The sequence below is a fragment of the Centruroides vittatus genome, unplaced genomic scaffold, assembly GCF_030686945.1.
Source record: "Centruroides vittatus isolate TY-2023 unplaced genomic scaffold, ASM3068694v2 contig_359, whole genome shotgun sequence".
Lineage (NCBI taxonomy): Eukaryota > Metazoa > Arthropoda > Arachnida > Scorpiones > Buthidae > Centruroides > Centruroides vittatus.
In genome coordinates this window covers 1,446,138-1,464,161 of record NW_027122182.1, presented here as the reverse complement: position 1 = coordinate 1,464,161, position 18,024 = coordinate 1,446,138, and the positions used below count along the sequence as shown (strand labels likewise).

General features: G+C 27.7%; 1 protein-coding gene across 2 annotated transcripts in view; it reads left to right on the top strand.

The window, feature by feature from the left end:
- Br140 (bromodomain-containing protein 140) overlaps positions 1-16,127 on the top strand; it is a 148,974-nt gene extending 132,847 nt beyond the window's left edge. Inside the window, exons 18-22 of one of the 2 annotated variants that reach the window (XM_067269906.1) lie at positions 3,739-3,909; positions 6,439-6,588; positions 8,732-8,847; positions 12,067-12,209; positions 15,031-16,127. In XM_067269906.1, the coding sequence (XP_067126007.1) occupies positions 3,739-3,909; positions 6,439-6,588; positions 8,732-8,847; positions 12,067-12,209; positions 15,031-15,223 (773 nt within the window). In that variant the 3' untranslated portion in view covers positions 15,224-16,127. Of the gene's footprint in view, positions 1-3,726; positions 3,910-6,438; positions 6,589-8,731; positions 8,848-12,066; positions 12,210-15,030 lie in introns of both variants that reach the window. The other variant, XM_067269905.1, reaches the window with a different exon arrangement.
- Positions 16,128-18,024: the final 1,897 nt, after the last annotated feature.

Genomic DNA, 18,024 nt, shown 5'->3' with positions numbered 1-18,024 from the left:
GCATTTTTCAAATAGCATTATATTTATGTACTCTTGTTCATGTTCAGTCAACACCAGATACATTATATAAGTGTAGTTTCTGATAAACACAGTCAACATGGATAAATATGCCAATCTTAAAATTTTATTTTTATTAGAATTTATTTTGTACATGCAGGGTGAATCAAATGTCCTTTACACCTTTTATTTATATCAAAAGTACTGAAGATATAATTTTGTCAATTTAGTTGCATAGGAAGTCTTGCATGGAAAATTGGATGGACTTTTTTGTACCTTGTAAATGATTTTCAAGGTCAACAAAAATGTCCATCTAATTCTCCATTCAAACTACATTAAACTAGACTTTTCCAGATTATCTAAAGCTTAGATTTTTATAAATGTTAATGGTTATTGCTGAATCAGTTGTCCCAATTGTCATTTTGATAACCTCTTCCAATTGGAGAAACAATAAATAACCATTAAGATCAAATATAAATTTTGAGATATGTATAATCTGAAAATGTAGCTTCATACAATCTGGTTGGCACAATAATACACTTGTTTTTGCCATAGTTATAAATGTTCAGTAGTTTTCAAGTTGATAATTTTTATGTTTCATTCTAAGCTGTCCTTTGTAAATTCTAAATTAATCATATTATTTAATTGATTTATTTATGATAGGAACATCATCTATTTGTGGTACCTGTTTCTTGTGATCATCAAGAAATTTATTAGCTTAATTTCTACAATAATAAAAAAATTATCATATCATAGTAATTTTGGTCTTCAAGAGTGTTTATGTTCGATGTAATCTTATTAAATATTTGTTATTTATTATATTAAGATACATACTTTTTTTAATTTTTGATAAACTGTGTTACGTGTGATGTCTTTATTGCAAATGAATGTTGCTTATGAAATGAATTTTTTCATTATAAAGAATAGTTTTAACAACTTCAGATTTTATATAGATCTTCTAAACAATTGTATGTAAAATCATTATATTGTCACTTGCAAAAGATAGAACATGCAACTGTCAGATAATTAATTTAAACTATCACATCTTCAATAACAATATTCTAAAAACTACCACATCTTCAATACAGTAAAAGTTTGTTAATCTGGTGTCTATGGGACTAGATTGGTGCTGGACTGTTGACAATGTTGGATTATTGGATGTATTTGTGAAATTTGATAAGTTATATGCAACCTGAACATTACAGAAATTGTCATACATTTTGTACCAGTGACACTAGACTACACAGCATTAACATTGATTGAAAACCTTGAAAAAATTATAACAAACACATTATTGCTGAAAACCAATATTCACAATGATTGATGTGCATATAATAATTATTTTTCAGACATTGTGCTGCATACATATAAATCACACGTGCTCCAAATACGAGAAACCTGTTTTTAGGTATATTGTTTTCACATCGGTTTGTTGCAAAGAAAATTTACCAGTTACACATATTACTGAATACAAAATAAGTATAATCTATCAAATCTATACCTGAGATGATGTCATAGTTTATCTGAGATGACAACAATGAAAGGACTTTATTTGGCACCCTTCTGAAAGTAGCTAGTAGAAGGTGACAGTTTAACGAACTTCTACTGTAACTAGTAAATAATGTACATTTGATTAATAGAATTTCTTATATTTTGGATATATCTAATTTTTTTTCTAAATTCAGAGCTTATTATATATGTTATGGACTGAGTGATTAATAGGGCATTATTTATAATGCCCAGCCGTTATGAATAATGACTAAAATGGCTTTGTAGCCTTATAAATATTGAATTGACCAGACATTATGAATACAGCTACATTCTCTTTGGGCAATTTGATTTTTTTTTTTTTTTAAATTTCCACTTTTTTTCATTAAGAATTATTTCAAAGCATTTTAAAAGCAGCATGAGATCTTTTAAAAGAAAGTATTATTAACTATATTAATTAAACTAATGTTAACAAAAAGTATTATTAACAAATTTATACTTTAATCAAAAAATGAACTTAAAGGAAAATTTTGGAATGTCATTTTTGTTATATAAAAAGTTCATTGTTGTTAGTTTTAAAGAGACTTTCCAAATTTTTCTCTGTATTAATATCGGTCAATGATTCTATAGATATAAAATTCTTTAGTCCAACTTTTAACTTTGTTCCAAACATGGCCTCATAAGGACTGCAGTTTATGATGCATTCGATTTTTCATCAGGTATACAAAATGTAATCTTCCAACCCGACAATTTGTTAGTGTTGTTAGTCTCCAACCAAGAACTAAGCGTATTTTCTATGTCTTGATTATGTCTTTCTACTGAATCCTGACTTTGTAAATGCTTGGGCTTTCCATGCACTAGCTTTAACTCAGGCCACTTACTACAGAGGTCTTTGATGACATTACTGACGAATTCTCTGCCGTTATCACTTTGTAGAATACTCAGTGCACTGAAAATTGTAAAAATGTCTGTAAGAACATAAGCTACTTCTTCAGCCCTTTTGGTTTTTAACGGTTGTAATTGAATGAATTCAGTCGGATGGTCTTGATACACAAGTATAAATTTATATTGCTCATTGGCTTGCGACTGCATATCTATAAGGTTGACCTGACATCTCAAGTTCATTTCATTACTTAAAATTGGTTTAACTACCAAGCCTTTCTTAGGAACATTTTTTTTTTTTTGACAAATTTCACATAAGTTCAAGTAAAATATGATCATATCTCACATCCCTTGTAATATTTTTATTTTTTATATTTTGTACTTAATTATTTTTCCGTATGGTTTCTGTCACCATGGTCATAACTATATGGTCATGCAATATTGGAAATATTTCTTCAGTGTGAACATATTTAATCAAATTACTTTCTTTTACAGGCACAATAAATTTTTCTGTTTCTTCAATAGATACATTATAGCTATGTAAATGCTATTCTTCTGGTAACTTCGAAGTCACTTTGATTTTTGGCTCTTTCACTTTTTGTATCATTATCAAATACATTAATCATGTAAAAATTTGACCTTTTGTTGCTATTAACTCATTTAATCAGTTGTCGAAGTGGTTATTCATATCACTTAATGATTACTCCATAATTGTTACTTTTCAAAGAAGAAAATGCCATTTTAAGAGGTAAAAGTAAAATTAAAATGTTGCACAATAGTAACTACTTTGGTCACATGATTTTAAAATTTGATACTAAATGCAATACACTTGCACAACTCAGACATGAATGCTGATTGGCTAATATATGTTGTATATCACTCCTCAAGGTATTATCATCACTTTGTTCGACCAGGTTATAGCAGTGCTCATACTGACCAGTCAGTCTGATAAATTAAGATAAAAACCTGAACTTTATTAGTGCCCTAAGTTGTTTGTCATTATTCATAATGCTCGTATTAATCACTTAGTCCATAACATATATAACAAGACGATGATTTAGATAGAACAACAAAAGTGGAAATTTAAACAGTTAAAATGTTCTTGAATATTCACTTGTCTCCTGTAGATAAATGCTAAAAATATTCAAACCTTTTACTCTGTGTATTACTTTGTTAAAAAAATATTTTGATTTGTTTTTATTTTATATTTATATAAATTCTTATTCATAAAAATCTGAAGATAAGTACTTTTCTAATAAAAATGTTTGAATGCAAATAAAAATTATTCTCTTTTTTCCCTCAAATATTGATGGAACTGGTATTTTAGAATTTTAATACTTTGAATTTCAACAAATTAAGCTATTTCCTCAGGCACAAAGAAACGCTGCAGATCAACAAGTTTGAGTGGATTAGCAGAGCCCACATCTCCTAAACAAAAGCAAAGTCCTTCAACAACAGTAGCCCCACTCTCTTCTCTCGATAATTTTCCTACCTCACCTATACCAGAAAAGGAAAGCTTCAAGATATATAGGTCTAATACTCGTAAGTCAGCAAATTATGATTTATTTATATTTTAAAATATGCTTATTAAATCATTTTTGGTCAGTTATTTCTTTTTAACTCAAGTTCTATTGTTTAAATCAGCAGTGGGCAACCTACGGACCACAGGCCGACTCCAGCTCTCGACATATGTAATCCAGCCCGTGGTCATTTTCGAAACATGTACATAGTAAAGGGCCCACAGAATAATATATAATTGTATAATTAGGTTTATTGTAACTTTTTATTATATACTGATTCTATGCATTGACTGATATATTATTATTATTTTTTATTGTATGTTCTTCCTTTCCATTTTTACAGTCTTTTTCAATGAGGTAGTTGATCGTTGACTTGTTGACAAGGCAGCTAGAGATGATGATAACCTAAAAAATTTGCCCCTCTTATGTGCACCTTCATATTTTATTTGGTCCTCCATTTAAAACAGCTACCCACTCTTGCTTTAAATGTTTAATTTTTTTATTTTGAGTACTTGATTAGCATAAAATATTTTACTACTATATTTCCTTGATTCTGAGATGTCATCAATTTTAGAGGAAAATTTTAATCAATATTATTGAATATTGTTAAATAACAAGTTATAAAAAAAAATACATGTAATAGTTAATATTCTGCAGCCCTTTTGCATATATTACAAGTTATAATTTTGCATTTAGGGAAATAAATAATTGTGTATAATGTAAACATCTCTAAACTCAATTTATCATTAATTCAAATTAACTGCCAAAATTATGTGACTATTAAATGATTAGAAAATAATTCATTTATTACATGTAAGTGGTTTCCCTCCAGGCCAATTCTTTTCTTTCAGAAATTCTAAATTAAAATTAATTTATTATAATTATTAAAACTGTCGTAAGATGGTGACAGAACTATCTGCCTGTAGACAAATTATTTACTTTCTAATCATTTATTTACATGTATAGATTACCTTTCGAGAATTTCTATTATTAAAATATTACCTTCCGGGAGTTCATTATATAATTTTCAAAACTATCCATTTTTTTGTTATTCGCCCCTAGTACACATGACAGGTATTCCGTGACAAAATTAATAATATTAATTTTGTCACGGAATATAAATTCCTATTACAAATATACTGAATTATTTATATTGTTATATTGAACAAATGAATAATAATAATTTATATTGTTGATTTAAATGTTTGAAATACGACACATGACAGGGTGCCTCTAGTGCCCGTTTTTGGCATGCTGTTATGAGGACAGACACACGTTCAATGGGTTATATAGATAGATATAATAACCCAATTATTTGGCAGTTTGTTTGATTTGAATTAATTGTGAAGTAAATGTTAAATTTCAGATATTTAAATTTTATTATTAAATTTATACATTTATACCTCTGACACTTGAGCATTATTTTTGAAAAGACCTATCTTGAATATTTTTCTTTTTACTTTCCTGACTGTTATATATATAACAGAGAAAAGTATGGCAATTGGTCAAAAAAATGACCTCCCCCCAAGATTTTTACATTTTTGGACATAGGACACCTTGAAACATTGAGAAATGCAAAAAAAATTGAGAATAATTTCTATATGTATGTATGGATGTTAGTGTGTGTGCGTCGCACGATTTTGTTCAACCTGTTTGAAGCTTAAAAATGCCTGTGCTTTTTTGTTGAAAATTACTGAAATCTTGCAGGGAGGTCTGTTTATTAAGGGAATTAATGCTGTTAAATTTTAGTGATTAAAGGTTTGAGAGGGTGGGAAGATAATTGGAGTCTTATGTATTTACAATAGGGTCAGACTTAATAATGATTTTACTCGTTATTAGCATTTACAGTTTTTGTATAAAACCCATCTTTACCCTCAGAATTAAGCTTTCTGCTATTTTATAATAGTTAAAAATATGAAAAGTTTTTTAGTAAAATGATAACAGGTGGTGCCACCAAAATTTTAAATGTTGCTGGGATAGTTGAGTAACTCATTGCTGGTTTATTTATAAGTAGATAAATATTTAACGTAAAAAATTCATAGTGCATTTGTGACAGAAAATGAAAAACTTACACCAATGATAAAATGATAATTTCCATTATTTGACCAAAATATATTAAATAAGAAATTGTATATTGAAACTATATATAAAGAATTAATATTTATATTTTCTTTGAGTTTGTCTACTTTTATATGTAATACATAGTTTTAATCTCAATATAAGTTTTTATAAAATGTTATTTAAATTTTGTGAAAGTCTAAATATATTAAATTTAGATTTAGATTTTCAGATTACAAATAAAAAAATGCATTTTTTGATGCTTTATTATTTGTGATGTTGTCTAATGATGATTTTTACATATTAAAATCAAATAATATTTTTGAAAAACATCATTTTGCTATTTAAGTATTACTGTGATTTTGTTCTTGATTTAACTTCCTGGTTTAATATAAAATATTTTACCCTACACTAATTTTGATTTTACATTTTTATAGCTCAATTAAAGTTATCTCTTCATTTAAATAATTTTACATTATTTATTTCATTATAGAAGATCAAGCGAGTGATACAGATCAAAACACAGAAACAAGCAGCACCAGAAGCAGTACTTCTACTAGTAGCATGTCATCCGATAGTGAATCAGGGAGTGAAAGTGATGGAGATGAACAGTCTGGTACAGGCGAACGACGGCGTCAAAGAGGTAAATGATTTTAAGGAATTTTAATTAAATTTTACAAGTTTAAAATATTTCCTTTCAACAAAATTTAAGAATAATTCTGTATAAATTTAAATTTTATACATGATTTTGTCTTCAAAAATATAAAACTAGTAAATTTTTAATTTTGACATATAAAATTTAAGGATTTTATGTATTTTATTTTGTGTAATAATACAGGATGTCCATAAAGTCCGTGTGCAATTTAAAAAATTTATAACTTTAGTAGTATTTGCGATAGAGAAATTATGTAGAATGTATTGGAAATAAGAAAATCTATATTTTTAAAACTGTTTTATTGTATTTTATTAAGTTTCTGCATGCCCACCATCATTAGTAAAGGGTAATACAATTTTGTAGTTCTCTAAAAAGATTTGCCAATTGATTTACAGTAATGCCTGAAATCACATTAGTTATTTTAGCTTTCAAGTCTTCTAATAATCGAGGTTTCAGTAGATTTCAGTTCAGCCAACCAAAGGATACAGTTTACTTTTTCTTCAGTTGAAGCCATGTGTCACACCTAATTCTGAAAAAGAAGTATTTTTAAAGTTTTGAAAAGTTGTTAAATTATTGTGTTGAAGAGTTACTAAATAATTTTACTTAAAACTAGGTACATTAAGCTTTCTTATACTTTTTACAGATTGTTTTCTATCACAAATACTAATAAAGTTATAGATTTTTTTAAATTTCACAAAGACTTTATGGACAACCTGTATATATAGTTCACTATTATTAAATCTAACTTGCACGAATCTTAACTCTAAATAATCTAAACCAATTTTGTTCTATTTTCCATTAAATTTTTAAGGCAAAAACAAAAAGAAGCCACTGATTATTTTTCAAGAACATGATAAATTTGCAAAATATGTTGTAATACTCATTTTAACACACACCCATCAAATATCACATTTTATAAAAATTGTAGACTTCTTCACTTCCTACTCTTTTTGTAGAACCTCTCTTATCTGAAACCTGTAATAATTAGTTTGAATTAGCATTAGTGAACTGTATTCAAATTATATGTATTTTTAAGTAATGTTTTGTAAAGTTAAGTAACAGTAATTATATAGTATTGAAAGTATTGATATTTTAAGACAAATTAGTTTAAATAATAATAAAATTAAATTGAAATAATAATTAATAATTTGGATTTAAAGAATAATTTACAGCGGAACCTCACTTAACGAGCATAATTCGTTCCAGAATCGTACTCGTAATACGAAACACTCGTTAAGCAAAACAATTTTTCCCGTATAAATTAATGTAAAATACAATAATTCGTTCCACGCCAAAAAAATACTCAAATATTTTATGTATAACGTTTATTCAAAGAAAATTATACAATATACATTGTTAAGGAGCGTGAATCATCATCATATTTTTTCTAGCTCAGCATGAACCAACCTGGAATGCGAATTCAATTTGCAGAAAAGAAAAAAGACACAGATAATATGTCTGATAAACACGCCAAATGATATGCCTAATTCTTGGTCTATGTAAACGCTATAATTAAATATTAGAAATTAATTAATTCGACTAGAAGTAGGCAGTTATGCTTCCATCTCGTATTTAATGTAATAATTATTAATAATTAATTTTTAATTTAGACATTTCTAAAATTTAATTTGAAATTGATCATTAAATTTAATACGGGATGACAGCATAACTGCCTACCTCTAGGCAAATTAATTAATTTTTAATATTTAATTATAGCTTTTACATAGCCCAATAATTTGGCATATTGTTTGGAGTGTTTATTGTATAACGGGCTATGGTTGCTGATGTTTATAAGTAGCCTAATATGTGTGAACACAAGTTTGGAAAAATGTGTGATCACGAGCGACACTAAGATGCTAGCAGAACGAGTGCTAAACACAGACTGATGGAGCATGCGCACAATCCGGGATTTCCCCTCTCCTGGTCATTTGTTATGCGAAACATTGCTTGTTAAGTGAGTCAATTTTTTACGATTTGTTTTGCTTGTTAAGCAAGGTTCCACTGTATTTGAAAATTTTTAAAAATGTTTAATTAATTCACTTTTATATTGTATTTACTGTAAGCAATTTTAATGCTCATTTTCAAATGAAAAACAAATTATTTATAATGTTTGGATAATTAAATACTTTAGGGAATCGTGGAAAGTCATCATCTGGATGGAGTGTTCAACAGCAACAACTCATACCACTTCAACCATTAGATTTAGTTTGGGCTAAATGCAGAGGATATCCATGGTATCCTGCATTAGTAAGTAAAAATTTTAATTCTCTTTGTACATATTTTATTTCAGTGTTGTTAAATTAAATGTCTTGATATGAAGCATGTCATTCCAAAGTAATCTTATTCAATTTTGCTTAGTTTTCAGTATTTTAATAAAATTTTTTAAAGCTTTAAATTTGACAATGTTAACATTAGTTTATAAACCAACATTTAGAATTGACATAATGTGAACTATTGGGTAATGGAATTATAATTTCAGTGAAGAATTCAGAAGAAATTGAAGTTTATATGACTGATAAGGCAAGTTTTGGAATGACAGTAATATTTATAATTAATACTACAGAACTTAAATTCTCAAAATATCAGACAATTCATGTAAACTGTCACAACATTCTTCCTCTTTTTCCTCTACATCCACAGCTTCACCTTGACAGCAAATCTTGATAGGATCCCAAAAAATCCAATTTTTTCCGACCTTTAAAATAATTTGCCAGATGTTTTGTGTCATGAGTTTTTGTGACATTTAGCAAAACTTTTTTTGGTACCTTTTCTGGTATCAAGTCAGAGATTCATTTCTTTGTTTTTATTTACTATTTTATTGATTCCTGTATCTGAATTACAGAATACCTCTCTTCTCATTACTTTTTGATGATAAATTTCTTGGATTCTGAAAATTTGAAATGCTAGTGTTTAAGGTAGTTGTCAGCAACTCTCTTCCAATTCACTATAGGACAATATTCCCCCAGCCTGAAAACTGTTGCATGAGGACTGAATAATTTGATACTGTCAGCTTGACTATAACAAGAAGTTTTCTTGCTTCTTTCTCAATAAGAACAAAAACTCAAACCAGAGGTAGGAATGAATGCCCTCTAATTGAAAAATAACTTTCTTCACATTTTAAGATGCCTTATTGGCCAAGAAATAGCTGCACATTGCACTCATAGAGCTGTTATGATTTTGTTCCTTGTACCAATCTGCACAGAACCTAATTGTTTAGATCAGTCTTCGATGAATGATGAAAAACAGCTGAGCAGATTTTGGAAGGTTATTTCTTGAATTCACACTTTGTACATAAATGTGTTGCTTACTAAAAATTAACATTTTTAGTAAAAATTACTAAAAATTAACATTTAACTTACTAAAAATGTTAATTTTTAGTAAGCAACACAAAGTAAATATTCTTCTTCTTCTTCTTTTTCTTAGCATTGTCCCACAGATGTAGGGTCCACTATTCGGATCTTCGAACTCCACTTTGTTCAATCGAGGGCATCGTCTGGGTTCAGGTGTAGAGCCCTTAGGTCTGCATTGATAGCATCTTGCCATTGTTGCTTTGGTCTTCCGCATGGCCGCCGGCCATTTACTTCTAGGTGGTAGGCAATGTTGGCAACTGTATCTGGGGCTTGATAAAAAATAAAAATTGCCATATAATTTGTCCTGGCAATTTTTATTTTTTATTAAGTGTAATTATTAATTTTGATGTGTTACTGCTGGAGGACGTTGTTAACTGTTTTACATTTTGGCAGCGAATGGTAGCCTCCACAGAAAGGTCAACTTCACCGTGTGGAATTGTTATTGCCTCGTACAGCGTGTGAAGGGACAGAAAGTAGCCTAAGACCCATCTATGTATGTATGGTCAAAAAGAAATATATTTTTCTGTGAATGTATCTGGGGCTGATCGTTGGATGTGGCCAAACTAGCACAGGCATCTCTCTCTCTCATTTTTGCCTCAATGGGCGCAATACCAAATTGTTAGCGTATCATGTCATTGGTGATATGGTTGAGGAGGGATACACCAAGCATCCTGTGAGCCATGCGCATCTCCATGGAATGGAACATTCGAAACCATAGAGAGTAACCCATTGCACTCTATGGAGATATATATATCTCCATAGAGTGCAATGGGTTACTCTCTATGATATATATATCAAAAACTTAAAATAACATTTTGGTTAGTTATTTTAACTTGAAACACAAATTCTGCATGGCTTTATGCAAAACAGAAATTTATAATGGTGTTAAGTATGTAAGATAAATTTTGGATTAAATGAAAGTGTGGATAAGACACAATTTGGAATGACATTCAATTGTCTACAGTAAAGTTTTATCTTGTATGTTTGGTTTTTAATGATAGAAATATTTTATTATGACAGTTCTTTACATTAGTAATCGGATAGTGTAGATATTACAAAAATATTAAAAAGTGGATAAAACGCCATTTGGAATAGCATAAGTAGATTATCCAAAATGTTTAGATTATAAATTATTCAGCTAATCAAGTAATTTTTGTATGAAATATCCAGATAACTGGTATAAGTTAAAAACATAAAATTTCTAAAATCATATTTTAGAAATATACATCAATCTAAAGTATACATTACAGTTCTTAATATTATAGTTTAAAGTTACTGAAAACACTCTCTTACATCATTGGTTCCATTCAGGAGCCGACTATAATCCAGAAAGCTTGAATATCTTGTCAATGTAGGATTTATCTATGTTTGAGTGTTCCATGGCTCTCCTATTACTAAATATAAAGTTTGTTAGCAAGACATTTCTGAAACTATAAACAAAATTTTAAATAGATTAAATATGTCAATACTTGGTGAAATAATCTGAGTAGTTGAGTACTTGGTACTTGAGCTTAGATTTCATAATTATATGTAATTGAAATTATTGAAATGTTTTCTGATTATAACAAACAATTTAATCTATTTAAATAATTCCACAAAAACATACTAAAAACATAGTTATTGAATTATACATTAAAAGATTGGAAATATTTTATGTTTATAATTACATTTGATGTAATTGGAAAAGAAATTTATTTTCAGGTGTTTATTAAAATATAATATGTTTCAGCTTTCCTCAAAAGTTGAAACATTGTATTTTAATTTAGTTTAGCAATTCACAAAAAAATTAAATACATTCAATTCTTTTACTTGTTGAACTTCCAAAAATCCATTGACGAAATCATCTGCAAAGATTAATCCTTCATATTAATTACCAGTTTGAATTAATAATATTTGCTTTACCATTATTAATTTGTTTTTTGTATGTTTAAATTATGTTTTATTAGTTGTTTTACTTATATTCGATAAAAGTTTTTACGATTCAAAATTTTTATTGATGTGAAAAGGGTTCTGCGATTAAAAGAAGTTGAGAATCACTGTACTAGATAATAGTTTTTATTACTTATTTATTCTATTAATGTTTATTGTTATATGATAAGTTTTAATATTTTTCTAGATAATTAATCCTGATATGCCAAAGACAGGCTATTTTCATAACGGAGTGCCGATTCCAGTCCCACCAAATGATGTTTTAGCTCTTCAGAAAAATTATGAAGAACAAGTTTATCTTGTCCTTTTCTTTGACACTAAAAGAACATGGTTAGTATTTTCTAATATTAAGATTAATGTTCTAGTACTGTTTGAACATGAAATTTATATTGATTATAAGTTATTTTTATAAATAAATTTAAAAGTTAGTTATTAATACTAATTGTTATTTAGTTATCAAAAGAGTTGTTTGTTTGTATAATAATCAAAACTTTCTTAATATCTGTGTAGAAATTATTGATCATTACTTTTAATATTCTAAAATATGAGTCTATCTATTCACTTTTTATATTGTTTAAAAAGTTTGATATTTATTTTGATTGTATTCTGCTGTAAAAAATTTATATTAAATAGTTTGTATTAAGTTTTGATACATAAATCAACAACAAATCCAAAATAAATTATTCATTTACAGTTAGTATAAATTTTTAACTGACACCTAAAAATTTAACAGAACAATTTCAGTTTAATCAATAATCATTTATTATTTATTTGAATCAAAATGCTTAGGAAAAATTAATAACATTTTAATTTACTTGGTTTTAATTAGAAAATATCAAACTACAGAAGATTTATTATTAGTAAAAGACTAGTGACAGAGTCAAAAACAAAGTATGGATTATTTGAAGCATCAGTACTCTGAAAATAATGAAACTATCTACTTGATGAATTGGTTTATTAAAACTCATCTTTACTGAATTTTCAAAAGTCTCTTCTTTTAAAATATATTAGTTTCAAATGTATTCATATTTTTCAGTTATTGAACTCAAAAGCTTTCCAATGAATGTATTTTAGTAGCTAAATTCTTTTCATTAAATGATAAGAATTTAGCTACATAACATACAATAATCAGCTGAATAAAGAAGTTGTATTTTATTAAAATCAGTAAAGCAATGCTTCTTCATCAAATGGTTTAATTTAACAATTACATGGACGAAATTGAACAAATATTAATTAAACTTTTTAACCAATTTCAACATATATAGCAGTGACATAAAGGAAGTGTTGTAGAAATTGATTTTAAAAATGCTTTTGTATTGGATTTACATAAAAATATTACTGACATAATTAAAATACAGCATTATTTGTTAACACGGCTAAATAGATAATTTTTGATCATGTGATGAGTATGCTAAACACTGATTAATATAAACATACTACTATTATTATTGAATAGTAACTAATAATTAAACTTCAATTACTCAAAAATAAATAAATTATTAATAAGGTAGTTAAGTATTAACTGTTCAGTTCAGTAACATTTAATGCTGAATTTTAATCATGTAGCTAATATATTTATTTAAATTTAGTGCAGAAGTATTTAAACAGTCATGACTTTAGCAACATAATTTTATTTTCCTGTTTTCTACTTCCTGCCATTATGCAATCCTAATAACATTGATATTTGTGACAAAGAAACTTTAAACTTGACATATCAGTTATCTATACTATTTTAGTACCTAGTGTACTGAGAATTATGGAGTATGTTGGTACTCGGCAGGCTTAAAGCCTGCAACTCCTGAAGAAAAAAATGCATATGAAAGCATCAGAAGCATTAAATTCCGAACACTCTTGAGTTTCAGCTCATTTTCAGTAGTAACATTTTCTAAACATGTATCTCCAAAATGTTACTTAGAACATAACATTAAAGACAGAATATATATATATATTAAAAAATTTTTTAAGAAGTTTGTTGTATTTAAGCTTCTAGAGAGAAGATCAAAGTAAATTATCTGTGAAGCAATATTTTTTATGCTATATTGAACAGGAAAAAATTTAAAATCAGATATTTTAAATATTCTCAAATGTTATGTTCTAAAGAAATATAAATATTTACAAAATGTTACCCATGAAGATGAGCTAAAGTAATCATAAAAATCTTGAACAAATATTCCATTGGATTTTAGAGATGTTTGAAGATTTATTTCAACAATATATCAGCTTTTGGTGACATAACCTGTTGCTTTTATGTCACAGTTTTTCATAGATTATAGAGTGGCATCATTTTAATTTTTTTGCTACTGAATTCTTCTCCTTTAAGAAGTTTCAGAACACTCTTGAAAAAATATTTAGTTAAATTATATGATCTATCAGTTTACAAAGAATACAGTCTATTAGTTGGGCCGCAATTTGAAAAAATTGTAGACCTACAATTCCACTTTTGTCTGTCTGTTGTCTTTCCTTAATCTTGAGAACAGTGTTAAATAGATGAAAGTCAAGACCAGATATGGAAAGATTAGGGGCTGGAGGTCCCGATTAACTGTATACAAACTTTTGGTTTAGACCAGAAGTCTTATGAATTTGATTCAAAATTTTCCCCTGAAGTTATATAGATGGCCAGCACGACACTGTTATTATCAGGAAAAGTGTGAGGTACAAGGGCAAGACACTAATAATTTGAGATAGAGAGCAAATATTTTAAATTAAATAAATTAAGAACATGATTAAAAATTGCAGCGTCGTATTGTGACAAATCACAACATATAGTTGCTAGTTGCATAGTTTCATACTTTTACACTGTTCTCTGATTGGACCATAGATGCTAAAAATCCTACTTAAATGTATAATATAATTGTTGATACTTCTAAATTTAACTACTTTGCTTTAAATTTAGAATTAAAATAAAATATTTATTAAAAATTAATATTTTTTATACAGTCTACTGAGAATTGATTTTTTTTTTCATGTTTTAGAAATTTAAAAATATTAGAAATTTTTATCTTACTTAGAATTTAATAATTTATTGGAGCAGATATTTACAATGTGATAAAATCTATTCTTATGTAGATAAAAAAATTATTCTAATTACACTTTACTCAAATATATTGATATGTTTATAAAATGTGACTTTGTGTTTATTACTTTTATGCAGGCAATGGTTGCCAAGAAACAAATTAGAACCACTAGGAGTCGATACAGCACTAGACAAAGCAAGATTAGTGGAGTCTAAGAAACCAACCGAACGTAAAGCTGTAAAGAAAGCCTACGAAAATGCTATTCTGCACCGGTGCAGAGTTACGGGTGAATCTACAGGATTTTCTGGTGATTCTAGCAATGACGAATAAGGATAAAAATGCAAAAATCAGTCAATTAAAAATATAATCAAGCATGAAATAAGCACCATACCCAAATACCAAGAACAATAATTGCTTTGTGCAAGATTATTCTATGGTTATTATTACTCTGACTAGTCCTACGAGTCCTTTGTGCACGGGGATTGATTAATTCTCGTGAATGTCATAATCTATCCGAATGATAAAATTTTAAAAGTACTCTACTGTGTTAAAATACGTGTAAAGTAATAATGTAAGTTAACATAGGCAAAAGACTTCATTAAAATGGATATAACAGTTCTCTAATAACTGTACCTCTTAAATACGAAGGTTGAGACACAATTAAATAATATCCATTTGTGAATATGTGGATTCAGAGTACAAAGAAAACTGTTGTCCAATCATAAAAATCTGCTTGCTCATCGAGAGTCAGGCTTATTGGTTATTATCACAGTTGTATTTTTGCAACGCCTGATTTTTCTTTCTTTTAATATTCTTATACCCTTCTGAAGGGTAAGTATGCACAGTCCATTTTGTAAAATATAAATCAATATTTCCTCATCCAAAAAAAGAAAAGAAAAAATATTTGTTATTTCATCAAGACAAACCATGGCAATGTAGAAATTCGGAATATTGACAATATTATATTTCAAATATACAAAAGCATTTTTGTTTTTTGAAATTAATTGAATGTTTTTTTAAATCGTCTGCATTAATTTTATTATCCATGTTATAAATTATAAACACGATTAACAGTTTAAAAAAAAAAAAAAGAAATATATACTAGCTTTGAGAATATAATTTCGAATAATAATCAAATGAAATAGGGCTGTTTTCATGTAATTATGTCTCACGATTGCTAATAAACTGCCACTCTGCATCTGGCTCCAAATAAAGTGACTATTCATCATAGCTATGAACTGGAAATTTACTTTATTGAAGTGTCGAATTCACGAATTTATATATATATATATATATAAAATTAAGGAAATTTGTTTAGGATGGTTGCATAAAATTACAGTAAATTTAAATAGTATATATGCTTTGTGATATTATCTTTTTAATCCAGAGTTCTGCTTGCCAAACCAGAGATTCTTGTCGGTTAAATTACGGATAAATCTAACAGGAGAAAACCCACCGACGAAAAAAGGAAAAGAAAACAAACAATACTTGATGCTAAATATTTTAAAATAATCAGAACAAATTTATAAAAAGTATATATATATATATATATATATATATATATATATATATTAAATAATTTTTATAAAAAAAAAAAGAAGAAAGTTGTATCTGAATCTGAGCTGATCTGTGATTAAATCGAAGGAGGAAGATTCTGACTCTAACAAGATATTTATATAATCTAATCATTATTATACGTGAGAAAAAAATAAATAATAAAAATACTAGTAAGCTTCAGACACATTTTTCGATATGTATATTTTATTTATTTTTAAATTTTTATTTAAGTAACACACACACACACACACACACACACACACACACACACACAACCTGTATATCTATATGTGTTAGTTTATAATAATGGAGTGTTATAAGTACTGTACATAAGGAAGAATTTAATTAACAGTAATGAAATTTTAGAAGTTTTATCCACTTTGTACCTAAAGATCATAGTAAGTACTGTATTCTTTGTACTGTACTGTAGTACATTACAGGCATTTCTATGGATGATGATGATACTGTATTTTAGTTTAATACAAAGAAAAATAAGAAGTTTTCCCCGTTTTCTGCATGAAATTAGGTTCTAACACACACATTATTCCTTTAATTTTAAAATTAAGAAATGCTCGGTTACTCGTGTATCATTGGTTATTGATTATAGAAGTTACTATGGTAACATCACACTAAAGCAGTGCCACACTCTGCGTACATTGCAATTATTTTTACTTAGTTTTTTTTTTTTTTTAATGTACAGAAAAGGAAATTCATTCGGGATACGAAAATAATAGTTGCTATATTAAATTTTTATATTTTTAAACTCCGATCTGCAACCAAAGACCGAACGAAATCGATAACAGAAGGGAATATGTGTGTACAGTACATTTTTCATGTGCAATAATAGATTTTTAATATATAGAAGGCCATAGATATAGCGTGCCATGCATTACTCGGAAGAAAAATGAATTATTGCCGCACGCTACATACGAATTGGAATAATTTGGCAAACTTTGTGATTTCCTATGTTCAATCGATATTTAAAAGCCATCATACGTAGGCAAAATAAAACAAAAATGTTATATAATCCCTTGTTTGCTTTCTGAAACCAAGTACAGTAACGTCTAGGTGTTATGGAGATTGCATTACGTTTCCCTTGTTTTATAAGTTCTAAGGTTAAATCAGCGGTTTATTTAATTCAAAATTACAGTTTTTACTAGTATTAAAGGTTCGGTTGCATTATACTTATTAAATCACAATACAAAATAGATCGTATTGTTTACAATCGTTACGCGAATCATCCACAGATGGCGCCACGCTACAGTTTAATTTTATATATTTATCTACGTAAATAATCCTCTCAGCGTTAAAAATAAGAGTTTTGTGTTTATATAAAACACCGGGATGGAATTTAATCGATTTGATTTATAAAATACGCGAAATATAGAGTAATAATACAAAAAATTTGGATTCAACTTGTGCTGCCATCTGTCATTCGAATTAATGCTTTATCGACCGTACAGTAATTTAAATGAAAAAAAAAATAGTTTAACGTTAAATATTTACGTATAAACTTTAAAAAATGCGTACGAATTTTTACCAGGAATTTTAAACGATAACGAATGCTTAGAATC